The sequence below is a fragment of the Camelina sativa genome, chromosome 18 (genome assembly GCF_030686135.1).
Source record: "Camelina sativa cultivar CO46 ecotype springtype chromosome 18, ASM3068613v1".
NCBI classification, from domain to species: Eukaryota; Viridiplantae; Streptophyta; class Magnoliopsida; order Brassicales; family Brassicaceae; genus Camelina; species Camelina sativa.
In genome coordinates this window covers 19,732,413-19,760,007 of record NC_141897.1, presented here as the reverse complement: position 1 = coordinate 19,760,007, position 27,595 = coordinate 19,732,413, and the positions used below count along the sequence as shown (strand labels likewise).

Here is a 27,595-nt window from a genome sequence, read left to right as displayed (position 1 = left end):
TTTGGTCAGAGCATTTCTTGTTAATTAACATCAGAAGTATCTACAAGATTAATGTATAATTACTACTACAGTAATACTCCCAAAGTAAACGAAGCTTCCTATAATCATTTAGCATATTATTTTGAAGTGAAAGGAGCTATCAAATGGGAAACATCAAAAGAATGAAAAAATTGTCAAAACTAACTGCAATTTATAAATGAGATTCCCAATTACATATATAAGGTAACATTGGGTTATGAAAGAAATCAGATTTAAATTTGACCTCAAAAGACACCTAGGCTCAAACTACAACAATTATATATAAAAATATATGCACCCATCTTGTTTACTCTTAATTTTTAGCATGCAAAGGGAATTTTACATAGTTTACCTACACAATTCACAATGCTTACAAGTTACTACAACTCATCATTCCCTATTCTTTGTTATTCGAACCCAAACTAAGCTTGTTAGACGTGCCGTCTAGCTTCCTTCTCATCAGAGACATTCCTGCCGTTTCATTACTGCTGCCCACCATTGTTCCTTACAGCCACCGACTTTGGTTTCCTCGGGATGCACTTAGCTCGAACAGCTGCTTCCTCGTCCTTCTCCGTCGTTGGTACCATCCTTGAACTCCTAATAAAATGAACAAAATATCAATTATTACAATCTTTCAGTTCATGGTTTAAAAAAAAAGCTTATTCTAAAACGAAGAGACGTTTTGAAAGACGCCCCAAAATGTACTTGTACAAACTTTACCATTTTCAGCTCTTCAATCAACTCACGCCATAACCAATTATTTACCACGTACGTACGGGAAAATCCATTTAAAAAATAAAGTGAAAACAGAACTACGTGCCGTCTCACATAAAGAGAAAGCGAACTGCTTGATGTTTTTTAATTTACCTGTCAGCATTGTAAGACGAAGATCTTTTCAAAGTAGGAACGAGTTCATCCTTCTTGGTCTCAATCAAACTGCCGCTAAAATACTCCTTATCTTCCAATTGTACCCTTCCAAAACTCTTTAATTCCTTCTCTACCCTCTCCACACTACTACTATTATTATCACCTGCTTCTCTCGCTAGCGTACACCCGCTACGCCCAGTCATCGACAGCCCTTGATCTTTCAACAAAACGGGTCCGCATTCTTTAAACGACATCGTACCGCACGATATAAGCTGCATCAACACAGCAGAAGCTCTCATCCTCCCGCTTGATAAACTCTCCACCGCCCGATGATCAGTGCTGCTTTCGTTAGGACGTAATATCAGCCGTCCATCTGCTTTGATCAGATTCTCTAAAGTCTCGGGACTCGAATCCGACGGTGGAGGAGATATCTCGTCTCTGCTAAGCTCTGTGCTCTGGTTCTCGTAACTCAACGACCTCTTCACTTCCTCATCCTCCTCCTCCACCTCTTCTTTCGCCGGTTTTCTACGCCGCCGTCGATCGTCTGTCTGAGTAGAAGCGTCAGCAGCGAGTCTTTGAGTTGACTCGGCGCTTGACTCGGTTGCTTTGTAGACCTTGTACTCGCTGAGATCGATGGAGCTCCAAGACTGGTTTCTCCGACGATTTATCACCGCCGGGATATCATCGCCGGAGTTTTTATCCGGGTTTAGAGATCTTGGATCCCTGAACGACGTGGTTTCGAGGAGGCTTCTTGGGTTTGAGATAAGACAAGAATCAAGAACCTCAGAGCCTTTGAGAACGTATTCTTGACCTTGTACTGGGAAGATGAAGTCGTCCTCTGATAAATCATGCCAGACGAATCCATTTTTGTAGCTCCTGTGAAAAGTTAACAACAAAATGTTAAGAGAGTTTTAAAGGAAGTAGGCAAGTAGCTTTATAGATCCGAAGGTGGAAGTTTAGAGTCGTGTACCGTTTAGAAGACCAAGAGTAGAGACTTGCCATGCCCTTCCCTCTAAGATCATTCAAGCGGTTTATCACATCTGAGAATTTGGAAGAAACCAAAATAAAGTTTATTTTGAAAGCTATACAATTCGAAAACTTGCCGCTTTTTTGGCACTGTATGTTCTTGTAATAATAAAGAGGGAAAAGCCAAAGAGAAGAGAGAGTTTGAAAACCTTTTGAACTCAAAAAGCTACTTTCTTGAACAAAAAAAGATTTAAAAGAGTTTTTTTTTTTTTTTTTTGTCAAGCTATGGATCAAGAAAAGGTGTAATTTTTAACAAAAGGGTTGATTTAAAGTACCTTTGAGATAGAGACCATCGTGGGAAGAGAGAGTGACTTCCATGAAATGAGGATGGTCAAGCTGACCATTACGGCAGAGGTAATAGACGACTGGGACTTTCCGGTTAACGATTGGCTTATGACGAGGTTCAGACCAGATTCGGTTACGGTCCGGACTAGTGTCTTGTTGTTGGTCTTTGGATCTCCTGGGGACCAGATAGTTGTTTTCTGTTGTTGTTGTTCCTCTGAACACTCTTGAACTCATCTTGTTTTGTTTCTTTTGCTTGTGGGGAAAAAAAAGTGAAAAGAAAGACGAAGAACACGAAGTGAAGGAGAGTTAAAGTGAGAGTCTTTTAGGGGGGGGGGGAGTTATGAGAGAGTGATGTTGATGGAAAGACAAAATCTTTTGTTTATGAGTTTGGATTTATAGAAAGTAAATGAACAAGAGAGGAGAGAGAGAGTGAGTGAGTGAGAGAGATTTTTGAAAAATGGGATGCGAGAGACAAAGGGCTACACAACAAATGAAACTTTGCTCTCTATCTCTCTCTCCTCTGGCTTTTCTGATATAAACCATTTTATCGGCTCTTTCTTGCGCCAGTAGAAAAGCATTTTCCCAAAGTCAATATAAATTTAAATTCTACCATGACTTAATTCAATTATTTTTGTGACTTATTTAAGGAGTACGTTTTCAATTTTGAATATATATATATATATATATACTACTAAGATTGGTAGAGAGCTAGAGATTCTTATTAAGTTTTTTTTCATCATTTAGATATTCTTTTTTCTTTTTGGAACTAGACTATACTCTTCAATATAGAATTATTCAAAATGAATGCTATTTTGGTGTAACTTACGTATATATATATATTTTTTGGGTGTATCTTTTGTGTAAAGTCAGTTGGAAGTTTGTGTTTTTTCATAAATTGTGATCAGAAGATCATCAACTAACGATAATATGAGCTTCTGTTCCATTTGAAATCGGTCATGTCGGTTTATAAAGCTTCTAAGTTACATATAGTAATACGAATTATAATGTTTGTACTTACATGGAAATCATTATCAATTTTGCTTATTTGTCAGAGACTTAAACACACAAAAGAATTTTTACTGGCTATCGGATTAAAAAGTGTCTGATATGAATAAACCAAACTAATCTAAATCATTTATAGTAGTACGCATAACAACAATATTTAATACTAGTAGAGCAATACATCGAGTCAAGTGCGGCGTTGTTTAGAGCGTTTTTATACGTACAAAAATGAAACGAGTAAGAAGATAGTAGTATATAAAATGCTGATCAAGTTGACTAAAACGAGTCCACTTTAGAGTCCTCCTCTTCATACCTAACTTTGACTACATAAGTATGAAACCAATGATTTTAAATGTGTTGTCCGTTTCAAAGACTTGATTTACGTGGGGGGGCCTTTGCCATGTGTCACATTACTTAGGTTAATAAAGCTGTGATTAGAACCCAAAAATGTATAACGGATGGAAGAAAAGAAACGGTAGGCAGAGATTTGAAGCACTCTTAAACACATGTATAGAAAAATATACGTTGTAACTTGTAACGCTTATTCACAATAGATTTTAATTTAAACATCATTCACCACGAATGATTGTTCCACCTACGTTACTTTTTCGTTTGTGCGGGTCTCATTGACTTCAATCCAACACATATTGCCAACATAAAATTCAAATCTTCTTTCTGTTCTTTCAAAATTATTGATTCACTTTTCATTTAAATGATCATACAGTCTTAGTCTAAGGAAAAAGGGTTATAGTTTGACTTTTATTTTTGCTTACTATGTCATGACAGGAGTTCACGGACACACTCGATAAAATGTGGTCCCTTGAGGAGATTTTGAGATGAACGGTTGAGATCAAATTTGAGATGTTGATCACATCACCTGCAAAATGTAACTGTATACGGTGACTGGAACATAGATACGCTCATAAAAGTCCAGATATTCTCTTCCACTCTATCCGACGGCTCTCCTGCTATGACTGAGAGATATCAATAGGGTTCGCTTGTTAATACCACAAACATCCCACATTTGTTTTTTTGCTTCACATCTTGTTTCTTTGTTGTTGTCATATTTGTTCTTTAATGAATTTGGATAATAAGTACACTAAGAAAATCTTTACAGAAATTATAGGACGCATTATTGAACTAGTTGTAGGAAAACTTACAACAAGTTTCATAATAATGGTAGAAAACAATTTGTGTGTGGGAGGCTGAGACTGTGTGTGATATTGAAGGGAGGTGGCGAATATCAAAGCTGACAAAAATGCGGTGTTTCGTCCAACTTAACGGCCAAATACAATAAAAGTCACCCATTCCATTTCCATATTCACGTGGGGGACTATCCAAACAAAAACAAAAAAACTTAATACTACAATCCACATTTGACTGTTTTGATACACCCAAGACATTCTATTTTCTTCCATTTATTGAGGTTGCTCCAACCCCCAAAACACGAGTTTCCTAGTAGTTAAATGAAGTGTCGAACAAGATACCAATCCGATCGAGAACGTATTTTCGTAGGGAAACAGAGATCTTGGAAACATAATTATAATGGAGCGATTTTTTTTTTTTTTTTTTTTTTTTTGATAAAATGTGAATTATATTATCGGAGGGAAAGAGTTTATTTGCAGAAGTTGCTACAGCCCAAAAAAAAATAAAAAGCCATAGAAACTAAGATTTAGTAGATTAAGGGGTTCTAAAAGAGAACTATGAATGGGCAAACCATTGGGATAAGAGGCGACCACACCCTTTGCGGTACTGTCGCGCTAAGAGAATGTCCCTGACACTTCTATCGACTTGGGAGAAAATCGAAGAAGGGGAGGCCGTGATATGATCATGAATTCTGATGTTTCTTTCCTTCCATAGGTGGAACACTGTCGCTTGCACTGCAATCTTTTTCAAAGTGGTGGAGAGACCAGGGGTTTTGGACAGAAGCCAAGTGATTAAGGTTGACCAAGATATAAAGCAACAAACTGGTTGACCGAGCTTCCTCAAAATAAGCTGCCAGACTTCCTCTGAGAAGGCACAATGGAGCATAAGATGATCCCTGCATTCAGTTTCAGAGTTACACAGAGGGCATTCAGGAGATACCTGCATTCCCCAGCTCAGGAGCCTTGAGCAGACTGAGAGCTTATCCAGATTTACAACCCAAAAAGTGAAGGCATGTTTAGGCACATGGTATTTGAACCAGACAGCTTTTGCCCAAAATTGTTGCTCCTTTGAGGGTCTTAGCTGATTCCAAGTTTTCTTTGTAGAAAATGAATTCAAAGAGCGATTATCTACTTCCTACAGAAACTGATCAGGGCCATAAGAGAGAGAAGGGGCTGGGACTGAGAGCAAATGATTTCGGATGCTGAGAACTAGCGGATTCCTGGATCTACTAGAAGGGATCCAGGAATCCGCTAGTTCATTGGGCTAGCGAAATATTTGCTCTTTACTCAAACGTTTTAGTATAACAGATTCATTGGGCTAATAAATCAAGAAAGAACACGTGAAAACTTATATAAATGGTACTAAGATGGAGTATATTTTAAGCTAATATACTAGTACTACTAAAGAAATTCTTGAATCTGAATTGTTAAGCAGAAAGGAAAAAACACAGTAATGCAGATAGTAAAACAAAACAAAACAGTATGGTTAAAAATGTTGGATGATAAAACTGACCAACTTTATTAATGGACAGGTCGTATTTAACATACACGTCTGAATACAGTGAAGATTCAGTGTTCAAAGTCTTTGAATTAGAAAAATATCAAAATCGTACAAATGTAGTCGTGTGGGTTTTGTCTGGGGTTGTGTCCAAAAAGGGGGGTTTATTATTGGAATTGGTATGTGAGCTTGGAAAGCATTGGAAAACAAAAGCTAATTACTAAGGTCTATCTATCTTATAAAGTTAAAAGACACAAATGCATTGCTTTCGCACCAAGTCTCTGTGTGTACGTGTTGCATAGCAACTGAGTTCGATGCATCTAATCCCGTAATTTTATTTTCACACAAATTTTATTTCAGAATTATTCAGTTCTACTTCTTTTTTTTCCCATCAGAAGACAAGTATAATAAACCAAACTATTGGTTTGGGATTTAAAGAAATTTTTAATGATTTTAAATAAAGTAGAAAATGAAGGATTCTAAGAGATTGTTAGAAAGTTTTTTAAAATCTTGCTGATTTGTTTTTCCTAATCTTGTAAAATCTTTCACAATCTTTCTATTTGATGAATGAGTTTTCATGACTTTTGTTATGAAGGAAATGATATAAAATCCTAAATCAATAACATAATATTTGAATTCATTAACAATTCAAGATTCTTTTGTTTTACTTGAATAACATAAAACTTTTAATGATTTTATAAAACTTTTAATCCAATAACACTATATTTATCAAGATTTTAAATAACTTTTTACAAATCCACAACTAATAACACCAAATTTTAAAAAGTCTTGATTGAATAACAACATATTTTACAAAACTTTTAAATTCATTAAAATTCTCTTAAGGCAAACCAATACCCATATTGTTGAATTAATCACACTTATTTGGGTAATATCGGCCCGTTATAACAAACCGATATGAGAGTATTGGGCTTCTTTTACTTTAAATGGGCCTAATCCAATATCTCTCGGATTAAAAAAAAAACTACTATAAAACAAAAAAAAGTGCTTACCACAGAGTTGAATATTCGCTTGATAGCGTCTTTATCAAACTGAACGGTAATAGAATAAGGCTGATGAAAGCCTTATCTCTCCCACCTGATCAAGAGAGCTAAAAGCTAGTGACTGACGGGTTCATTCCATTGGACAACACCTTTTTCTAATTGATAATCCATATACAAAATAACTTATTAACAGAAAGAAATTTCTTAATGTATTTCAGTGACCAAATTCATTATTATTACTAATATGGCAAGTGACGTTGGCATGATCAACTACAACTATTTTTTTTTTCTAAAAAACAATAAATTAAGAATTGTATTTAGCTAAGCATTATATTAATCTAATAATTACTTTAGTGTCGTTATTACACTATTATTTAAATTTAAATTTCTTTATTTCATGTCGGTGTCGGAAAAAAGAAGAGTGGATTAGAACTTAAGAAACAGGACTATTCTTTTGATTTTAAAAAAAACATCTCAATGAAAATCATATTAGGTTGACCGGTTACATCAATTCTACCCAAAAAATAATATTAATTAAACAAATGCGATATTTATCCAAGATAATTTGATATGTGTGGGGGGGGGGGGATGGATTTATTCATGGTGAATTAGTGGAATTTCAAAAGAATATATAATCATATACTACTAGGACTAGACATAGTCTCATAATTAGCGGTAGCAATGTTTCAAGACGTCGTTGTAGAGTAATAAAAAATATTATCACTTAAACTAACCGAATAACAAATGGATACATGTATTTGTTTTTTCCTAAAGTGATAGCATTATTTGTTTTTTGAATATAAAGAGCATTATTATATTGTTGATGTAATAATATATATTCCCATAGATGGCTTGATCATATAATTCATGGCATACGTAAGTTTAAAGAGAGAATGATAAGGAGAATATCCAGAGTCCTCGATGCTCTTTAATTAACAAATATAGGCTTCTCCTCATCTGTAGAGAAAGTCATTAGCTCACTCAGACGTAAAAACTATTAAATATGGTGGTCTTTGTTTTAAAAAAAATTAATAAGGGCTTTGAGTTATTCCACTGCGATTCAAATATTCAATCATAGTCTATGAATCACTGTAAATAATTTCAATTGGTTGAGTAGGTTTGCGTATATATATATATATATATCTCCTATCAGGCATGTTCACAGCACGACACGAGTCACGAGTGCATGATGATCGAGAAGTAAAAATTTGTGTTGGAATGGTCATCTGAATTATTGACTCAAACCGGGTGAGCCAAACCAAAAGAAGTTTGTAGAGAAGAATTACGGTGACTAGCTTTGTTTCCAGTTCCAAATACAGACATGCGCACGTACGGAACGAGTGCATGTTGAGAACTGAGAAAGTGAGAAGTAAAACTTGAGTTGAAAACCATTAACCTTGTTATCGTACTTGTGCATGTGTATGACTAAGTCATGAACTAGTTAATCTTAGCCAAAGTATATAGACATAATAGAATCAATCATTAATTAGGGCTAAATCTACTTGGTTAACATGTATTAAATTATGCCTGTGGAAAAAGATACTTGAGAAGATTAATTAATAGGAAATTTAAACCAAAGATATATAACCCCTAGCGCATGCATGTAGATATATATATGCATGGCGAATGTGACATTGAGAGTGGAGAAAAATGGAATGCAATTAATCAAAACAAAATGAAACTAAGTAGAGATCATAGGATACTGAAGTCATGTTATGATGTAAGGAAAAAAAAGATGATAAGTGTGGGACCAAAAGGTCTTATCTTAATCGTTAAGTGCGTGTGTGCCTTCGCAAGTCACGAGCCAGAGGAATTGAAGGGGAAAAAATCTTACTTAGTGGAGTAGCCATAGAGGAAGTGGTGGCGTCCACGTAACTCAGTCTCATATCTGTCTGCTTACTTCACTCTAATCTCTTCAGAATTTTTGGGTCCTCCATTACAAAGACACCTTAAAAAAAAGACCAATTTTACACAACTGAACTCTCATGAGAAATATTTTATTTTTATATATTCAATTGAAGAATATAGATGTGACCAACGTTATGAAATTGGCCGCATAGAGACGCTTATCAAAGTGCCTACACACTCCAATTTTAACCAATCGATTGGAAATTCTATTTATCTATAACCCTCTTGACATCTATTAATATATTTGAATAAAATAAAATTATGTTAAAATTTTGAAATAAACCTACTAATAAGCTTCTAGACAATTGTTTAATTAGGCGCTAGAGAACGACCAATTAACTTTAACTATTTATAGAACAATGGATATGATGGACCAAACCCAACTAACAAAAAGAATAATATATGTTTACTATCTTTTTGCTTCAATCATCTACTAATCATATTCTTCCAATTGTATTAATCTAATTGAGTCTCACTATTTACTGGTTAATTTAAGTGATCATTTCCAACTACTAATTAATCGATGGCTGAGATCAATATTACAAAATATGCAGTAGCTTTCCCATTGTGGTGTGTAGAATTTTATAATAGCTATTGGACAATGGACAATTTGAGAGTATGAAAGCAACATGCAAAAAATTCAGAACCCCGAATCTTTTCACGCCATGATATTTAAAGCATTACAAGCACAGCCACATAATCATTAAGGAAAAACAAAAACTATTGTAGTATACTTTATTTTTTTTGAATAACCAAATCTTGTTACAATTAAAAGAGATCTTAGATGTTAAGACTAATTAAAAGGTGAATTTCGTAATGACCTAGTTGTGCAATTATTGAGAATCACATCCGTAATAGCCACGCAAGTTCATTTTCGAAACAAGAGAGAATCAGTTCTTCCTCTCATGTTTCTCTACCAAAAATAAAATAAACCCATATTATGATATATTTAAATAACACGAGTTTGACACTCGAATGTTTTTTGCTTCGACATAAATTAAGACGAACATCGATGTTAAGTATAATTCTCTCAGATTCCAATATGTCATTTTCAGAGTTTTCCACAGAACAAAACAATTTGAAGAATCTTGGGAACTCTTTGCCAATTAGAGATATATTCTATATTCTCTGCTTCTGTGGACCAGCACACCAGGTACTTGTACACACACAGAGTCAGAACCCTCTCCACTCTTACTTTACTTCATGCATCTTGAAGATTTAAGCCACATAAATTGCACACGTGACGTTAGGATATATATGTAAGGTTAATGAAATTTCAATAAATCATATGAGATAATATAGGGAATATATAATTTTAAAACAAGTATTACCAACGGATGGATCTTCGGATTCTTGAAAAATCTTGGACTATAATATCGAAACTTGAAAACAGAGCTCCAAGAGGCAAATTATAACAAAGTCAAGCCAAATCAAAGTGGCTTTTATCATCTAAACAAACGATTGGGTTGGTGTTTAAAACGAATTATAAATCCTAAAAAAAAAAATCCTCAAATCAATATCTGAGTATGTATCTAACTTTCAATCTCAAGTGCTGTTGCTAGATACAAAAAGCCACTTATCACACACCAAAAACAATTCGACTCCTTTTGGTAAAATGCTTTTAAAACTTATTTTTCCTTTTTTTTTTCTTCTTTATTTGCCTTTTATAAGCTTCTACAGTGATATCTAAATTAAACTTTAATAAAGTCAAGAGACACACACTACAATCATAACCTCACTAAATAGGGTAGAAAGAAAAAAAAAATGTCTAGAGCCTTCTCTCTCTCACACACACACAGATTCATGTGTATTTCTTACATATTGTTAAAAAAAACCCTGATATGTAAGAAAACTAGAATATTTGTAAACTTAGTAAAGGATTATATGATTTACTTAATTTTCTCTTCTGGTTTGAGATTGAGATGCTGTTGATATCTTACTGACACGAGAGATAGTGGAGATGAAACTATTGGGACATGCCAAAAGAAAATATAAGAAAGTGTTCTTATTGCAACACACAAAAAGACAAAGAAAAGGCAGAGTTAATGGGAATGTTACATCAGTGTACATCAAACGCCTATGAGCAACGATAATTTCCATATTTTTAAAATGCTCTAATGGCTTGATGGCATCACAAAACAACAGACCCCACATTATCAACAGCATAATCGATCACCATATGGACGGTATAGATAAGAAAAAAACAAAAACAAAAAATCATTAGAGAATTTTAATAATGTGAGTGTTATATCGCGTAGACACAACACAGTGTTCAAGTTGGCTTATATAAATATTGGTAAGAGTAATGCCATAGGTTCCCATAAACAAGCTCAGAAGTAAACTTTTCTACAAAGAGAAATACAGAGAGAGTTAGAGACAAAAGAGAAAGATGAAACTTGTGCAAGAAGAATACCGTAAAGGACCGTGGACAGAACAGGAGGACCTCCTCTTGGTCAACTTTGTCCACTTGTTCGGAGATCGAAGATGGGATTTTGTAGCGAAAGTTTCAGGTTTGAAGGTGGAGGGAGAAACATAAGAATAGGTATAGGTTATGTTTTGGAAAAATGGGCGGTCTTTGGAAAGGACCTTCCATTTAAAGAAATGACCTGGTTTTGGTTGTAGGTTTAAACAGAACAGGAAAGAGTTGCAGGTTAAGGTGGGTTAATTACCTACATCCTGGTCTCAAACGTGGTAAGATGACTCCACAAGAAGAGCGTCTAGTCCTTGAGCTTCATGCCAAATGGGGAAACAGGTCAGAAGGAATCTTCATGAAACAGAGAAACCCTAAAACTGTTTTTGTATCCTCTTTCTTCTTGTTGTGAACTTTTGGAAAATTTTCATATGCAGGTGGTCAAAGATAGCCCGGAAATTGCCGGGGAGAACAGATAACGAGATAAAGAATTACTGGAGGACTCATATGAGGAAGAAGGCTCAAGAAAAGAAGCGGCCTATGTCTCCAACTTCCTCATCTTCAAACTGTTGCTCATCATCTATGACCACTACAACTACTCAAGACACTGGTGGCTCCAATGGGAAAATAAATCAAGAATTCGAAGATGGATACTACTCAATGGATGACATATGGAGAGAGATTGATCAGTCTGGGGCAAACATTATAAAACCTGTAAAAGACATCTACTACTCAGAGAAAAGTTGTTACTTGAACTTCCCTCCTCTAGCTTCTCCAGCATGGGAAAGTTCCTTGGAGTCTATTTGGAACATGGATGCAGATGAAAGTAAGATGTCGTCTTTTGGTATTGATCAGTTTCCTCTCAGTTTTGAACATGGTAGATCATCGTGGTCGTCTTTAGTCTAGGATTTGATTCAGTTGGGATGTTTATATGTGCAGCATATATATGTTATCAAACGACCGTAGTAGTTTTCCAGGACTGTACTAATCTCATATGTAGTCATCAATCATGCTATGCCTTTGTTTCCTTTCAAAGTTCAAATATGCTAGCTTGTAGAGTGAGTGAAAAGAATCCAATGTGTAATACAAGTCAAAACTCTATTTCCAAAATAAATAGATTTTTTGTTGTTGTTAAAGTTTGTAAGAAGTCAATAGTTAGATTTAATGTTGATTTATGAGAAAGTCTTGGAGTATCCATTACTAAAATTATGAATAGTGTAGGAAGAAAAATGGAATAAGCAAGTAGCAAGATGAGTGACCAAGGCATATTCATCTGCTAAATAATCAAGAGAGAATAGGTTTGACTTGTAAAGCTTAAGCCAACTTTGTGAAAAGAGAATGTATTCTTCAACTTTATCATCTTATTGATCAAATCGAGTATGATTTTTTCGGTTTAAGAAATGAATCCATGATAAAAAGCTCAGTTCCCACTCTTTAGTCTTTATGGTAAGATATCTTTCTATTTCTTTATTATATGAACCACTACTACAACTTCAACTTTTCTTTTTAAAATTGTTTACAATTTCAATGAAAGAATACAAAATCAAAAAGAAGAAAAGGATGGCTGCTTAAAGTAAGCGAAAAACATATAGAAGGGAGCCTAATTGATAATTAGCTTTCAAATAAACAAAATAAGTAATATGAAATGACTAGCTGGGCTACTATAAAAACTGAATATTGTTACCATTATAACGTTTACTTTACAAATAAATTTTTAATTATTTTTTTTGTTGTTCTAGTTACTTAATCTAAATTAATTATTGTTGGTTTAATTGTCTCACGTCCATGGAGGCATATATGACGAACCATTTTCATGAAAAAGATGTGATTGGGAGTTTAAAGTTCACTACTCGGAATGGCAAAACTAAAACATTGGACTGCCGATTTTGGTTTTGTTTACTGGTTTTGATACCATGTAAATTTTAGAGAAAAGTGTTGCGTTTCTTATTCACGAACCAAGATTACATATTGTTTACACAAGACTTGATGCGCAAGTAGAGAATATTTACATAATATATATGTAGAAAATATCCTATTTCCTAACAACAAGATTGTTGGATTCCAAGGCAATCTAGTTTTCACAATTGTATAAATCGTTTGGTTTTTTTATTAAGTAAATATGACAAGCTAAATGAATGTGAGTCATGTGACCTACAAGCTAAATTTATTTAAGTTTCTTTTTAAGTTACTTAAATTAATTTCACGCTTTCAACTCTCTTAGCATCAAACGTGCAAATGGTTGCTCAAATTTGATAAGATGAAAAAAATAAGTAAGTATTCATTTCATTTTTTATCATTTAAGATAGTTGGAAAACTTATTCAACTCTATCAATTTAAATAATTTAAAAACTGAAGAAATTACAAAGAAAACTTATTCAATTCATTCAACCACTATTCATGGATGAAATGTTGAATGTTGTTCAACTCTTTTTTCAACTTTAATTTTTTCAATCATTCAGATACGTACAACCATTTTTACCCTTAATATTAATCTTGCTTAATTTTATTTTCGATTATTTCCAATATGTTATGATGATGCAGGGAACTTTCTAGTTACTTAATCTAAATTAATTACTGTTGTTGGTTTTTTTTAATCTCTCTTTGACAATTATAAATCTTGTTTAATTTTGTTGAAACAATCTCTCTTGGGTGAGGATATAAAAAATATCGAATTTATAATGACCAATTGACCATATTGACTTATGTGAGGATATAAATCTTGTGACGACAATCAACAACCTTTTAAAAATTATATATATTAAATTATGACCAATTGACCATATTGGACTCAAACGAAATCCATGAGAGAACCATATAACCAACTTTTGATCCATAAGGTTGTATAAAAAAACCATGATCGTTTGGAACTTTTTTGGAACTGGAAAAAAACGCCATAATCTCTCTTCGCTACATGAGGGCACGTCAGATAATTTTCTGATGAGCTGGCTCAACATGTGCCCCAGGGGTAATTTGTGTGATAAACTTATCAACTATGATCACAAATTTTACAAGAAATTCCTCTCCCGTCAAATCAAATGGAGCGAATACAGAAAAAAATTCATACATTTTAATTAATTAATTTCGATTAAAAAAAAAAAAAATCTCCAACATTTACATTTTCACGTAAAAAAATCTTCAGCTCTTGGGTGAGGATATAAAAAATATCGAATTTTAGGTCGAAATTAACTTTAACATTTTGTTTTGAAAACTAAAACCAAAGCAGAAAATATATTAAAGAAAAGAGAAGTTAGGAAGACTTGTAGTACTAAATAGGGGGACCAACAAAATGCTCAACGTGACCTGGGTAACACGAAAGCCTAAGAGCATTCTTGCCAATTCCGTGGATACGTCTAAACTCATTATCCGCTATTCCATCAATCTGAACTCTTCTGATACTCTCCCTCATCATATCGAAATAGTAAACATAGAAGGGCTTAGATGACTCTAACCATCTAGAAGCCATTACAACCTCGTTGGTATGAATCTCTCCAGTGCACAAAGATGTCTTCTTGTCACAAGGCACAAAACAAGTCATGGCGTTCGACCATTCCTGTTTCTCAGCATCTTGTAGAATCCACATACGCATCTCATGGGATTCACCGTAGCTTACACATGCTAATTTTCCATGGTAATTTGTGAGTGTTGAATAACATGAGATTGCATTATAGTCTTCGGGTCCTTGAATAAACGCAATATCCTCGGATCCAACATCAAATCTAGCTATCCTTGTATGCCCAACTCCGTAGTATATAGCACCATCCATGCAAACAGGGGCGGATCCACCTTATTTAAAGGTGGTGTATGTGCACCATATGAACTATAAATCGTTTAATTTATACATGAATTCTTAAAGTTAAAGTGGCATAATGGTAGGAATGCACCATATTAAAAATGAGGTCACGGGTTGGACTCCCTCTTCCAATTTTATAGTTTTTTGCACCTGGTGACAAGTTTGGCTAGATCCGCCACTGCATGCAAATCCCACCTTCTAATTAAGTAGGCGTAGGGATCTGCGTTGGTCTGGATCTTTCTCCATCTGAACTTAAAGTTTAGCGAGTGAACCAGATGATTCTGTCTTCTATCGCCGTCCCACCCATGGAACATCCTCACACACAACAGTTTGTATTCATCTTTTGACAGGATCGAACCCGAGACGCGCGTAGATGTCTCTTCCGTTGGACTTAGGAACGGGAAAAGTTTGTGTACTTCCATTGGTTGGATTACGAAGAACAACCGAAGAACCACGTGTGAAGCATACGAATCCGTTTAGGGGGGCAGATGTGATGTAGTCTAGATCTGAGATCGTGATGTCGTGTCTGGCGATAACTGTGGAGGATTTGTCGTCCATTTGGTCTTCAGGAGCCGAGAAGAAGAAACGCTTACCGGAATCCATGTCCTTGAATGTGAAAAGAAGATGAGGCCGAGTCTTTGACTGAGCCAGGAACAAGTCGGCTAAATTTTTACTGCGGAAGATAGGTAACCAAAGCTTCGACACGTATAGTACAAAATCGCAGAAGGGATCTCACCGGAAGTCTAGCGAGTATCTGGGAGATAATTATTGTGGAGTTTTCAGAGTGAACTAGGTTACGTGACGGAGACGGTTGTGAATCTTCCATGACGACTTGTAGTGGTTTGTAACACAAAAGCCCTCCTCCTATACAACACAAAACACTTTTTTTTTGTGTGATGGATGGCTTTGAATAAATAAATAGAATCTCATGCATATCTTATGCATAATTTTTCTTTTTACATTTAAACATGCTAGTTTACCAAATTTCATAATATACTTGGCCATTGAAAAACACTAATAATTTGTTCCTTTCTAAAAAATAAGTATAATTTTACAAAACTGATAAATTATCACTAACAATAAGGTGTTGTTTCCAATTTAAGCAGTCACTAGCTTTTATGTGAACCGCAAAAAGTGTAATCTAGCGTTTATGTTTAGGACCATATAGGTGAGGTTTGAATATAACTTATAAGGTTAAACTGAAACTAAATAAATACTTGAGGGGTTCATCCGTATAAAAATATTAAATTCTCCTAAGTAACTATCTAACTACCTACTGTACGAGAGAGAGACTACACGAGTGGACGGACTCATCATGGCCACACCACACAAAGAAGTGACGTCACTCAAATCTTAAACCCACACCGTCAATAATCCTAGCTATTCAGACGAAGCAGCCACCACTATCCTAGCTTCTGAGTATCTTGAGCAGCTTCTTATCGAACAAGACAATCAATGGCGCTTACGCTTCTGCTGGATACTTGATTAGTGAGTAGAAATTTTAGTTTTTTATGTATTTGAATCGATTTTGATGTACTTTACTTGTGAACTTAGAATCCGTAGTTAAAATGAGAGTCTAGTGGAATTGATGATTTCTGAAAAATGGTCTGTGTTTGTTGGGTTTTGATTTTGATTCGTTTAGGTGTGATGCAAACTGCTGCTGTTCTTGAAGTTCTTCATGGAGCTATTGGTAAATATATTGGAATGTATTTGATGTTTTGTTGTATGAATTATGAAAATTGACAGATTGATTGAATGATTCTATGTATAAATTTAAAGGGATTGTACCTAGTGGATTCTTGTCTCCTTTGATGCAATGGAGTGGAAGAACTCACTTCATATTGGCAATTGTTGGACAGATCAGAGAGGTTTGTGTGTGTGTTTTTTTTTCACTCTTTGAGAGCGTTTTTACTGGAAAGCTGAAATCAAAGCTAGCAGTGTAATTCTGTTTTTACATTCAACTCTGTTTAGGTCCAGGATTCCCCATGGCTGTCAATAACACTTGCAGCTTGGTCTTTGGGTGAGGTGAGTCTATCAATCTTTACAACAATAAGACGCGGAACAAGACCAATGAAAAATTTATGATAGTTGACAAGAGAAATATGTTATCTCAATGTTCTCTGGTCTGCGAGAATGTTAGCGAGACGCTTTGAACATACAAGGGCAGTGATCATAGTAGATCAAAAGAGTAATTTTAGCAGAATGAAGCACTGTCTTGGTGGAGGTGGAACAATGATGTTTATATACAAAACTAGTTGTCTTACTTTTCCTAAAAGAGCTAAGCTGATTGTTTGATTTGGATGTAGATGATCAGATATCCTCACTATGCTTTTACTTGCCTCGGTAGATGTCCCTATTGGCTAACCTATCTCAGGTGCTACATCATATCTTATTATAATGTTTTGAACTGAAACATTCCATATCACAGAATTTATTTTATAGTTAGAACGGATTGCATATGTTATGTTTTACCATCCAGGTACACAGGATTCATTATGATCTATCCAACAGGACTAGTGGGCGAATGTGAGTTCTCTGAAGCTAGAATTCTTGTTTACATTTTTTCTTGTTGACGTTCACCTTGTTTCTGCAGTGTTGATCATGTACAAAGCCCTTCCATATGTTAAAGAAAGGAATCTTTATGCAAATTTCTTCTCTGTTTTCCCCTTCAGTTATTACAGTTTCCTTTGGGTATGTTCGTCGTTTCCTTCTTCTTTTCCTTCAGTAAAACCCTTTTAGCCTAAGTACCGTTGTTAAAGCTGTGCATGTGTCATGTTTTAATCAACGTTTTTGGATTTTGTTTGAGAAAACCTTTATTTTCTTCTTTGGATATCATCATTGTCTTTTCCAATAACCATTTTGATATTTCCATTGGGATTTTTGTTCAGGCCGTCCTCTTGGTGTACCCGTTCCTTTGGTTGAAGCTTTATCTCCAGCTGTTCAAACAAAGAAAGTCTAAGCTTGGAAAACCGCAGAAGCATCAGAGCAAGAGAAAGAGAATGTGAAGTCCATTTAATCGTCTCAGACATGTATCTCACCATTGATTATATATGTGCACCCAACTGTTCCTAAAAATACCTTAGTAGTATAATTCATCGGAGACTTTATCAAGGTCGATCGAGAGAAGAAGAACGAAGTGAACAACCAACAGAAATCCAGATACAAAACCAAGTTTCACATGGTTGATTCACAAAATTATGTGTTCTACAAACACTATTCTTCATATGCGAAGAAGTTAAAGAGGTCTCTATACATCTTCTTTGAAACGAATTGAGGATAAAATCACAATGTCGTTCATTGACATAATTGAATGTATATCTTGACATGATTATTGACATGCTTATGGTTAATCGTAGCATCATATTTGAACCAATCCTTAAAAGAAGACTCTACCGAGTGTTTGTTAAAGATGAAAGCATATCACAAAAGTTTTGTGACAAAACCCATAATTTAGAATAATTGAACAAGTTTTCGTTTTCAGTCTATAAACTCAATTAAAACCAGATAAGAGATTCGTCTTCAGTCAAACTAGTTAATTGTTTTAGCTTTGGACGACGACCCAATTATTTTCTCGTTCTTCTAAGTTCTCACTATCTTAAATTAAATTGAATGGAACAAAAATGCTTTCCTCTGCTGCAGCTTTTAATACCAGTCAACTTCTCGTGCACCTCAAGGTAATGTGTTCGCACTTAATACCCCAAAAAGCGATCAATCTAGAATTTTGCATAAACATCAAATAGAAATATTCAAACCCTTGGACCGACTTTAATACCGAAGTTGTTATCAGAAAAACTTCTTATTTATTGGCCGGAACTGGAACCACCCATAAAGGTAACTTAACTTGTAAAAAATTTTCAGAAAAATAAACCATCTAAGAACTACCTCCAATAATTAACAAATACTCCTAAAAACAGTTACTGTATATTATATCAGTTACGGCAGACCGCAGACCAGTATATTTTTGTGAAGAAATATAATTGTCAAACCGAAACATTAAGCAACGTTTCCTTTAATTTGGTTGTTTGAATACTTTATAGGTTTTAGTTACGACTTCAAAAATTTACAGTCAAAAAAAAAAAAAAATTATCGAACATTTATACTTTTGGTAGATTAAGTCCGTTCTAACAATCAATCAAATGTCGTTAGAAACTGAACCATCGGACAGCAAAAAAACTGGTTGAGATAGAAATCAAATTGTGCCAACTGTTGTGGCCTTGACCATTCTAAGAATTGAACGATTAATCGTTGGGAGGGTTGAAAATATTCATTTATGACAAAACATTTGAAGATGTATTCAAACTGATTGGATTTGGTAGTCAAAGCATTTAGTATCGTCAAGTCGACTTTTAGACTAATCAATTTCACAAGTGAAGACACGTGTAATATTTTCAAGCTAGGGTCGTCTAAGTCATGAAAGATGAGTGTTGTCGATATATGACTTGTACTTGTTGCTATGTGCCGTCCATGAAAATGCCAAAATCACGAGTTCCATAAGTTTGATAGGCCAACTAAAATGTATAGTTAAGGCATAAATATAGCTCACGAAATTGTAAAAATTAATAATATAGTTTATTTGTTGGGTTTTGTATATAGATCATTAGGATATAGAAGTCTCAAGGACTCTTCTCTTTGTCACTTTATGGTATGTGTTTATTCACTTATCTAAAATTTGTATAGATACATTCAACTTTTCTATAAGAAATATAAAAAAAAAAACTTTTTGGTTACTAGTTCGTTCACTACATTGCAAATGGCTAGATTCTATTTCTAACTAATGAAGGTTGCTTTCTAGTTATATCACAATTTTGAGCTAACTCATGAAAGGTATTGAGCTAACGAATATATTGTTTTATAATGTACTAGTAGCAGTCGAAAAGCAACAAATTGTGCGCCGTGAGCCGTTTAAGTGACAATTATAATATTTGATGTGGTAGTGTTATACTATATATTGTTTACGAAAAAAACATTGAAATTCATACCACGAAGCTCGATAAAATGTTTTGTATAATAGTGGTTTTGAGTATTACGTGAGTAAAGAATATTTGCATGAAAATGAAATAGAGTGTACGATCTAAATTAAAGCTCTAGCTAATGTAACGAATAAAGCTCTACGTATCCCGTGGGGAAAAACAAAAAATACGTCACATTAAGATATCAAATATGTTTCTTGGGCAGTCCACAAGCCAATCTAATACAAGTATTAATTTAAGTTACATGCCAACAAAAAACATACTGCGACCTAAATTGGACTTGTCTGAATTTACCCATCTTTTTGTTAGTTTGTTCAAGAGAATCCACTGTAATTATTGGGTGATTAAATGACTATATGTGTTTAGGAATGTGTAACAGAGTCAATCCACTGTATTATTATCAAATGTAAATTCTTTTAGTTACTGTATGATTTACCATTTCTGAGCCTTAAAGATAAAAATTGAAACTGTCTGTATTTTAGTCGTCTCATGAAGAAAATTAATTTACGTGGTTTGAATAAAAGAAGACTCCTTTTGACGTATAATAAAGAAGACTCCATTTTGTCTCCATCCAGAAAAATAATAGTCACAGACTCACAGTAATACTTCCATTACCATTATATGTTATTTAGCTTTTGTCATGAAAAAAAAAGATGGAATTATGATTACTGTGCGTCTGTGAGTGTTAGTTTGTTTTTTCCTTCCGTTAAGCTGATTTGATGCTTCGTTAGTTTAATATATCAAATCTAAACCTACAATCATTATTAGTAGAATATTTTAAAATTTTAATAACTAAAAGAAAATATAAGTATTCGGCTAATTAGTAGTATGTGGTAAAATCTCCACACCACCAATAATTTAAAATAGAGTGCATTGCACCATAGTCCTCAACGAATATAATATACATACACAAAATTTTCGAGAAATTATATGGTAAAATAATTAGTAATTTATTGTTTCGTAATATTTTTTTTTTGTCGGCTGTGTTGAGAAAAAAAACTAAATGAAAGTTCAACCATCCACTTTTACATTTTATATCGGATTTTTTCTGTCACACACTCGCATAGTCACATGGGTTAACGACTTTTTAAAGGATGTTGCATAGAAAAAAAGAAACCGATTTATTTTTTCAAACCAACGCACTGATATTTTTACACTGATGCAATGATATTTATGTAAATGCATATACTTACTATATATAGGTTCGTCGAAACAACAACCATTACAACGAATCATTCTTAGTCCTAAACAGAGTATAATTACAAACCACAGATACGCACTGATCAATGGATGACTTATATTCTTCTTATTGGCTTCATCAAGAGGTATCATCATTCATCCTCATCATCATCACTTTTCCTTAATTTTCTCATACGAAATTTCTATATTTTTGTTAAATGCAGAGCATTGATGAAATGAGGCAGAATCTACAGAACACTCTGTCCGAGCTAGAGACACTGAGAATGGAAGCTAACGAGAAATCAAGAACACACAGAGAAGAAGTGAACCAACTTCTCAATCTCCTCAAACTCACTCAGCAAGAACGAGACGAAGCTAGACAACAGTTATCACAGTTCCTCCACTTCAAAACCCAACAAAACCCTAATTCAAGAAGCATCACTGAATCAAACAGCTTCTCCCAAGATGTATCTTCTTCTTCTTCTCCTTCTTCCTCAGAACTCTCGAGCTTCTTCAATATCCATCCTCAGCCGCCGTTGATGAAAAATCTCGAAAATCCAACGGCTCGTAATCGCCATCAGATCGATCCTCTAGACGTTCTTGTGATGGGGAAAGCTTTTCCGGAAACGGGAAAGCTTTTGAAAGCGGTGATTGAAGCTGGACCGCTTCTTCAAACGCTTCTTGTCGCTGGACCGCTTCCAAAATGGATAAACCCACCGCCTCAAACGCAATCGCAGCGTTTTGAGTTACCCGCTATCTCGTTCAGAGGGTCCGATGTTAATAATAGCAGTACCGCGTCTGGGATATGTGATTCTCTGACGTGTTCTGGTTCGGTTAATGGATTTGATTTCGGTCCGAGTTCGGTTATCGATCAATCAGTGTTAACCGGAAAGAGGCAGAGATTAGAGTAGCTAATTCTAAGAGCAGTTTTGTAAACCGGGTGATATTATTTCGATTATCAAACATGTCACCAATTTATTCTGTAAAACTATGGCTCGTTGTCATCACCGGAATTGGGAGATAGATAAACTATAGATCAAGAATTGTAAAGATGGAAAATATAAATTGAACTTTAAGTTGCCAAAGTAAAGTTTTAGAATACCAACAATTTTGTTTATTTATTTTTAAGGATAATGTTCTTAGACTATTGAGATATATAGTGCGATCAAGGAAACAGGTTTCCCTGAATCGACAATGTTAATTAGAGAGATCTATACATAACATCAACAAGATTAAATTATTTAATAGTAGATAACTATATCTGGATGCTGTGCAATGTTTCTTTGTAACTCTCTCTACTGGATGTTGAAATTCAAGACTTGCTCGTCCCAACCACCATTAGTGTCCATGTAGTACCTCTCAAAGAACTTTACTCCCCCAGTGCGTTCCATCGCCAATACCGTCGTACTTGTTGTTCCAAAGCGTTGATTTTCAAGCTGAATCGAAATGATAAGAAAAAGAGATTAGCAAACCAATGATGGTACGAGGATGGATCGATCATATATAAAAAACGTAAGATATCAAACGTAAGAATGCCTAGCCATCATTTCCACATACATGGTGTCTTGACCACCCCTTTCGCCCTCAGGTTTACACATAAAGTCCCTAGCAAACTTGATAAACGGTGGTAGTTGAACGTTTCCCAAATCAACAATCTTCTCATTAAAAAAGTGTTTCAGGCGCAAATCCTGCAAAAAGAAGAGGGTTTGACAATAAGAGGAATGTCCCGTATGTAGTTAGTTACAACAAAATACTTGTAACTTGATTATTACCTTGGACCTGGCAGAGACTAAGGAATCAAGACCGTTGTATGGAGAAAGTGTGTGCACACCAAAGTTAACGGTTTGTTTCACGACATTTGGCTCATGTTGATTTGGTTTCCTGATATGAAACATTGAATTCGAAGCCATGTCTGCGACTATAAGGCAATAAGACCACGCTTTGTGTCTACCCGCTTCAAGCTGTTCCACATGGTCGGCAAACTCCAGTGGAATCATATTGCTCTCAAACAAAGAAACCGTTGTTCAAGTTTATGTTTGTATGAAAAGCCAAAACAAAAAAAGAAAGAATGAAAACAAACCTTCAAGAAAGCAATGGGGTACAACTCGCAGCCGTTGTTTGGAACAAACAGGTCATCCAACAAGTTTATACTCATGAGAAACGCGACTCGGCCTCGTTTAGAAATAGCAAACCACGTTCCGTCGTTATCTTGGCACCGACCACTCAAAATCTGACCTTTCCAAGACGCCTTACTTATGACCCTGTTAATACATCAGAATTCAGACAGAGACCATAAATCATAAGATACCATCAAGGCATCAACATTATTAACATACGCAAGAAACGTCGAATGAATGTTTTAAACTTTGCCTGTTTGCCCAATTTTCTCTGTTCATCACAAGCGTCAGTTGGTTGTTGCCTTCCTCTGCCCAGTTGAATGCTACGATCCCCATTTTTAAAGAATATATAGAAGTTTTTGTTATTGTTGCTATTATCTCTTGGCACTCTTGCTCTGTTCGTGTTGTGATATTCTTGAGTTGTGACCCCTTCTCTGTTTTATAGCCGAGAGAGATGATGGAATGATCTCTATGCTTTACTACTACGTACTTCTTCTCTACTCCAACGTAACCACCCGAAGCGCGTGACAGCTTGATTTATCCATTTTTGGATATAGCTTTTGCTGTTTTCTGTCACCATAATACTCTCCATTGAGTAACCCATGAATGAACCGTGTATCTGTGGTGCAATGCACCTTAATTTACATGTGTGTAAAACGATTAAAAAGTGGCTTTCTAGTTTCTAGTATTACAATGTTGCTATTGTGATGAGTAATATGGAAGATGAAGAGTTTCAACAATTTTCAACATGATTCCACTTTTGATCTCTAGCTTTTTTTTTCTGTTAGAGATTGAGTGATGGACGAGTCATGTCTATGGTGTAACGATCAAGAATGATTCATTTTTTTCTTACTATACTTGAGAAAAAAATATAAAACAAGTGTGGTTTCACACAAGTTCAACAACTCATATCCAAACTATTCTTTGGTCTTTTAGCTTGCTTTGGTGGTAGTTCGATTCTTAGTGTTGATTGTGTAATGAGGAGTCATTATGTGTATGTCCAACAATTTAGAATTACTTTTTCACTAATTTGAGAGAAAAGTGAAACGAAGACTTAGTTTAAAGAAAGAAAACACAGATGGAGATGAATGATGAGGTGGGAAGTTTATGGTTCGGTTTAATATCTCAATCTAGGATTCGGTTCGGTTTTCTCCTCGATGATCCGGTTCAATCTAGATTTGTTAATTTAGCTAGGGTTTCTGATTTTTAAAAGATCGGTTCTGCTGTATAAATAATATAGTATGTGAGATCCTTCCTGCATCGCCGCCAAGGATCTTCTTCGTCTTGCTTTGTTATTCGATCTAGTCTTAGATTTTCGTTTATATTATTCATTCATTGTTCAATTAGGTTAAGGCTTAATTAGTGTAGTGTTATTGCCTAAATTGATTACAACAACCTTTTTTGAGTTAGGATTATAACTTAAAAGTATGGTACAGAGAGAGAGAGACAGAGAGAGAGCAGATGATGGGATACACTTGATCTCTGAACTTCACAGGTAAGTTTGCTTGTTGATAACTACTGGTTTTGCTGATGCTCTCTCTCTCTCTCTCACACACTCTCTGCACCTGATTCTTTTATTCCTGAGATTGCTCCATGTGAGACGTTGCTGTGATTAAGTAAGTGATACTGATTTATATTAGAAGAGATACTGATTTTGTAGTTTTAAACGTGAGTATAGATTCTAGTAGAGGAACGATTGAAGTATATTTAGAGAAATGCATCAAATGTGTTTGATGAAATGCCTGAGAGAGAAACTCATATCTTCCGCCATTGGTGTAGATGACACTTTATTTTATAATTATATGTGGATATCTGTGTGGACATGATCGGATTTTTGAAGCATTTTGTGAAGTCTATTTGTCTGGTTCAAGCAATCAGGTAGTCAGAGTGGAGCAAGTGCGTGAGTGACATGATTCAGAATGAGCTAAGCACCAATTGCTGCATTTGGGAGATGAAGCATAATAATAATCTCTGCAGTTCTGCATTAGGTTACATTCATTCAAGTTCTAGATATGAATTTAATCAACTGATGTAGTATATGATATCAGTGTTTTGAAAAGTTGTATGTTTAACCCTGAAAGCTTGTTGATTCATGAAGTAACTATGGTTGATGTTTATACAAGAATGAATCAATTATACATACAAATTTCTTAAGTGTTTGTTTCTTATCAAAAGCTTTTGGTTAAGCCAAAGGGTGATCGTTATCAGATTTATAAATGTGACCCATCTTCTTGCGTTTTGTCTCCATATATCTTCTGTTCTCCTTGGTGATTGGTGTCACCACCGGAACACGGCCAACTACAGCGAGTCCATATCCTTTCAGCCCGGTGAACTTTGCGGGGTTATTCGTCATTAGTCTCATTGTTCTCACTCCTATGTCTCGTAGCATCTACATTGGACCAACCCAAACCAAGAGAAAACATTTATATCGATTAATGGCTATGAGTTACTAGTAGTAAAACGTAACCAAACCAAGTCAATATAATATGACTGACCTGAGCACCAATACCGTATTCACGAGAATCAATGGATAGGCCAAGTTCAACATTAGCCTGAACAGTATCGTGTCCTTCATCCTGCAAGTTATAAGCTCTAAGTTTGTGACCAAGGCCAATGCCTCTTCCTTCATGTCCACGGAGATACACGACGACTCCTCTTCCCTCTTTCTCAATTAGCTTCATGGCTAACTCCAATTGGTTTCCACAGTCACACCGCTCTGAGCCAAAAATGTCTCCTGTTAAGCACTCTGAATGTACTCGTACAAGAATGTCCTCACCATTTCCGACGTTTCCCTGGTCACGATTCAGACAGAGAAAAAACACAAAACTAGTTTTAAAATCTGAGATGACACCAATGTAAACAGATTTAGAAGCAAGTGGTGCTTGATTTATACCTTAACGAGGGCGATATTTTCAGTTCCATCGAGTTTAGATCGATAACAATAAGCTTGGAAAAGACCCCATTTGGTAGGCAAACGAGACACTGTGATCCTCTCCACAAGCTTATCTCGCTTTCTTCGATATCTACAAGTATATCAAACTTCAAAAGATTACTTGTATCCAGATTTTTCTATCTTATCAATACATGGTCTAATTCTTTTCTAACCTGATTAGATCAGTCAAGGATACAATGGGAATGTCGTGTTCTGTAGCAAGCTTTTTCATATACGGTAGTGAAGCCATTGACCCATCATCTTGATCAAGAATAGCTGAAAGAACAGAGACGGGACGTAGACCAGCCAATATCATTAAATCCACAGAAGCTTCAGTATGACCAGCTCTCCTTAAAACTCCACCGTCTCTGTACTTGAGAGGGAACACATGGCCAGGTCTCCTGAAATCTTCTGGTTTAGCTTCGAGAGACGAAAGTGCAAGAACCGTCTTCGCCCTGTCTGAAGCTGATACTCCAGTAGATGTTCCGGATTTTGCATCCTTGTAACCAAGAAGTTTATCAGTACTCAGAAACACACTCTCTACGAATTAAATCTAGTTTTTGCAAATGGTTACCACAGTGATTGTGAAAGTTGGAGCAGAGGAATCTTCATCTTCCATTTCAGGTGACATAAGTGTAAGGCTTAGTCTTTCGAGGTCTTCTTTGATCATACCAACTGAGACAATCCCAGAACCATTCTTAATCAAAAAGGCTATGTCTTTCGGACTCGTTAGAGTTGCCGCCATGATCAGGTTACCTTCAACTTCCCCGTTTTCATCGTCAACAACGATCACAAACTGAAAAAATTCGAAAAAAACATAAGTAAGACCTAATCCAGACAACTCAAGAAAACAGAACATTATCAAATCGTCTTCAAGAGAATCTCAAAGAACAAACCTTTCCTTGGCGTAGAGCTTGAAGAGCAGGTTCAATAGAGGAATAACTTCGAGTAGGACAATCTGGATCACCCTCTGCGTCACTCACGAAGAAATCATCAGTCTCAGGCGTGATTTTCGCGCCAACTGTCTCAAACAACGACGACCCATCGGTTCTTCTTCTCAGAGGACTCTCATCGAACACGTTACGATCACTATTCCCACTAGCCTTGATCTCCCCACTTAAACCATCATTCGATCTCCAGCAAGTACTATTAACAAACCTAGGAGACCTATACGAGCCACTGATGAAGCTGTGAGCGAAAATGATTCGAGGATGATGATATAAAGCAGAATCCATCTACGTGATGAAACATATGTATCTCTATTCGTCGTACGATTCGCTGCTTCTCGTCTCCTTCAGTTTAAAATTTTTCGGACATATTAATTAAGGTTGGAAGAAAAAAGTTCACGACCACGAGTTTAGGATTACTATCTTGTGTTGTCCTCATCGGACTAAGTGGTGTTTCTCAAGGTGCCACACGTTTGATCACATAAACGGAAACCCTC

The 27,595-nt window shown here is 35.4% G+C and overlaps 6 protein-coding genes, 1 long non-coding RNA gene, 1 other non-coding gene and 1 pseudogene across 11 annotated transcripts; 5 read left to right on the top strand and 4 right to left on the bottom strand.

The window, feature by feature from the left end:
* Positions 1-170: 170 nt before the first annotated feature.
* On the bottom strand, positions 171-2,762 carry LOC104762094 (protein SOSEKI 5). Its single transcript, XM_010485322.3, has 4 exons — positions 2,187-2,762; positions 1,856-1,925; positions 886-1,761; positions 171-615 (listed from the first exon to the last, which is right to left on the bottom strand). The coding sequence occupies exons 1-4, from the start codon at positions 2,428-2,430 to the stop codon at positions 501-503; spliced, it is 1,305 nt and encodes a 434-aa protein (XP_010483624.1). The 5' UTR covers positions 2,431-2,762; the 3' UTR covers positions 171-500.
* Positions 2,763-10,947: 8,185 nt separating this feature from the next.
* Positions 10,948-12,299, top strand: LOC104762093 (transcription factor MYB59). Of its 2 annotated transcripts, none has more exons than XM_010485321.3 (3): positions 10,948-11,295; positions 11,376-11,505; positions 11,601-12,299. In XM_010485321.3, exons 1-3 carry the CDS (start codon positions 11,238-11,240, stop codon positions 12,067-12,069), a joined length of 657 nt encoding a protein of 218 aa, XP_010483623.1. In that variant the 5' UTR covers positions 10,948-11,237; the 3' UTR covers positions 12,070-12,299. The 2 variants fall into 2 exon arrangements, with proteins under 2 accessions (XP_010483623.1, XP_010483622.1); XM_010485320.3 differs by having other exon boundaries at positions 10,976-11,263.
* A 2,129-nt stretch (positions 12,300-14,428) lies between these two features.
* LOC104763585 (F-box protein At1g30790-like) lies at positions 14,429-15,779 on the bottom strand (annotated as a pseudogene).
* A 370-nt stretch (positions 15,780-16,149) lies between these two features.
* Positions 16,150-18,284, top strand: LOC104763584 (uncharacterized). 2 transcript variants are annotated; one of them, XM_019239968.2, is made up of 8 exons: positions 16,150-16,441; positions 16,596-16,643; positions 16,733-16,821; positions 16,925-16,978; positions 17,260-17,327; positions 17,433-17,479; positions 17,547-17,644; positions 17,842-18,284. In XM_019239968.2, the coding sequence occupies exons 2-8, from the start codon at positions 16,601-16,603 to the stop codon at positions 17,956-17,958; spliced, it is 516 nt and encodes a 171-aa protein (XP_019095513.1). In that variant the 5' UTR covers positions 16,150-16,441; positions 16,596-16,600; the 3' UTR covers positions 17,959-18,284. The 2 variants fall into 2 exon arrangements, with proteins under 2 accessions (XP_019095513.1, XP_087354064.1); XM_087497938.1 differs by having other exon boundaries at positions 16,252-16,441; positions 16,925-17,177.
* A 2,855-nt stretch (positions 18,285-21,139) lies between these two features.
* On the top strand, positions 21,140-22,221 carry LOC104762091 (uncharacterized). The gene is made up of 2 exons (XM_010485319.3): positions 21,140-21,248; positions 21,327-22,221. The coding sequence occupies exons 1-2, from the start codon at positions 21,210-21,212 to the stop codon at positions 22,011-22,013; spliced, it is 726 nt and encodes a 241-aa protein (XP_010483621.2). The 5' UTR covers positions 21,140-21,209; the 3' UTR covers positions 22,014-22,221.
* On the bottom strand, positions 22,192-23,555 carry LOC104763583 (uncharacterized). Its single transcript, XM_010486938.3, has 5 exons — positions 23,473-23,555; positions 23,183-23,363; positions 22,875-23,105; positions 22,660-22,790; positions 22,192-22,538 (listed from the first exon to the last, which is right to left on the bottom strand). The coding sequence occupies exons 1-5, from the start codon at positions 23,553-23,555 to the stop codon at positions 22,472-22,474; spliced, it is 693 nt and encodes a 230-aa protein (XP_010485240.2). The 3' UTR covers positions 22,192-22,471.
* An 880-nt stretch (positions 23,556-24,435) lies between these two features.
* On the top strand, positions 24,436-25,373 carry LOC104762089 (uncharacterized). 2 transcript variants are annotated; one of them, XR_015589133.1, is made up of 2 exons: positions 24,436-24,714; positions 25,098-25,373. It is a non-coding gene; the product is annotated as an uncharacterized LOC104762089 (long non-coding RNA). The 2 variants fall into 2 exon arrangements; XR_015589134.1 differs by having other exon boundaries at positions 24,437-24,714; positions 25,091-25,373.
* Positions 24,686-24,754, top strand: LOC147923086 (small nucleolar RNA snoR101). The gene has a single exon (XR_015589952.1). It is a non-coding gene; the product is annotated as a small nucleolar RNA snoR101 (small nucleolar RNA).
* LOC104762090 (monofunctional riboflavin biosynthesis protein RIBA 3, chloroplastic) lies at positions 25,287-27,577 on the bottom strand. The gene is made up of 6 exons (XM_010485318.3): positions 27,048-27,577; positions 26,726-26,947; positions 26,325-26,650; positions 26,113-26,242; positions 25,715-26,011; positions 25,287-25,608 (listed from the first exon to the last, which is right to left on the bottom strand). Exons 1-6 carry the CDS (start codon positions 27,384-27,386, stop codon positions 25,402-25,404), a joined length of 1,521 nt encoding a protein of 506 aa, XP_010483620.1. The 5' UTR covers positions 27,387-27,577; the 3' UTR covers positions 25,287-25,401.
* Between the last annotated feature and the right edge of the window lie 18 nt (positions 27,578-27,595).

Bases quoted from the DNA above. Each gene is read 5' to 3' on its own strand.
- LOC104762094 (XM_010485322.3), bottom strand. From the start codon at position 2,430: ATGAGTTCAAGAGTGTTCAGAGGAACAACAACAACAGAAAACAACTAT. The intron at 1,762-1,855 runs GTACACGACTCT...AACTTTTCACAG, and splicing joins TACTCTTGGTCTTCTAAACG to GAGCTACAAAAATGGATTCG. The intron at 616-885 runs GTAAATTAAAAA...TCATTTTATTAG, and splicing joins TCGTCTTACAATGCTGACAG to GAGTTCAAGGATGGTACCAA.
- LOC104762093 (XM_010485320.3), top strand. From the start codon at position 11,143: ATGAAACTTGTGCAAGAAGAATACCGTAAAGGACCGTGGACAGAACAG. The intron at 11,264-11,375 runs GTTTGAAGGTGG...TTTTGGTTGTAG, and splicing joins TTTTGTAGCGAAAGTTTCAG to GTTTAAACAGAACAGGAAAG. The intron at 11,506-11,600 runs GTCAGAAGGAAT...TTTCATATGCAG, and splicing joins CATGCCAAATGGGGAAACAG to GTGGTCAAAGATAGCCCGGA.
- LOC104763584 (XM_019239968.2), top strand. From the start codon at position 16,601: ATGCAAACTGCTGCTGTTCTTGAAGTTCTTCATGGAGCTATTG. The intron at 16,979-17,259 runs GTGAGTCTATCA...ATTTGGATGTAG, and splicing joins CAGCTTGGTCTTTGGGTGAG to ATGATCAGATATCCTCACTA. The intron at 17,645-17,841 runs GTATGTTCGTCG...ATTTTTGTTCAG, and splicing joins GTTATTACAGTTTCCTTTGG to GCCGTCCTCTTGGTGTACCC.
- LOC104762091 (XM_010485319.3), top strand. From the start codon at position 21,210: ATGGATGACTTATATTCTTCTTATTGGCTTCATCAAGAG. The intron at 21,249-21,326 runs GTATCATCATTC...TGTTAAATGCAG, and splicing joins CTTATTGGCTTCATCAAGAG to AGCATTGATGAAATGAGGCA.
- LOC104763583 (XM_010486938.3), bottom strand. From the start codon at position 23,555: ATGGGGATCGTAGCATTCAACTGGGCAGAGGAAGGCAACAACCAACTG. The intron at 23,106-23,182 runs GTTTGTTTTCAT...TCTTTGTTTGAG, and splicing joins ACCCCATTGCTTTCTTGAAG to AGCAATATGATTCCACTGGA. The intron at 22,539-22,659 runs GTATGTGGAAAT...ATTTCGATTCAG, and splicing joins AGGGGTGGTCAAGACACCAT to CTTGAAAATCAACGCTTTGG.
- LOC104762090 (XM_010485318.3), bottom strand. From the start codon at position 27,386: ATGGATTCTGCTTTATATCATCATCCTCGAATCATTTTCGCTCACAGC. The intron at 26,948-27,047 runs GTTTGTTCTTTG...GAATTTTTTCAG, and splicing joins AAGCTCTACGCCAAGGAAAG to TTTGTGATCGTTGTTGACGA. The intron at 25,609-25,714 runs GTCAGTCATATT...GGTCCAATGTAG, and splicing joins AATACGGTATTGGTGCTCAG to ATGCTACGAGACATAGGAGT.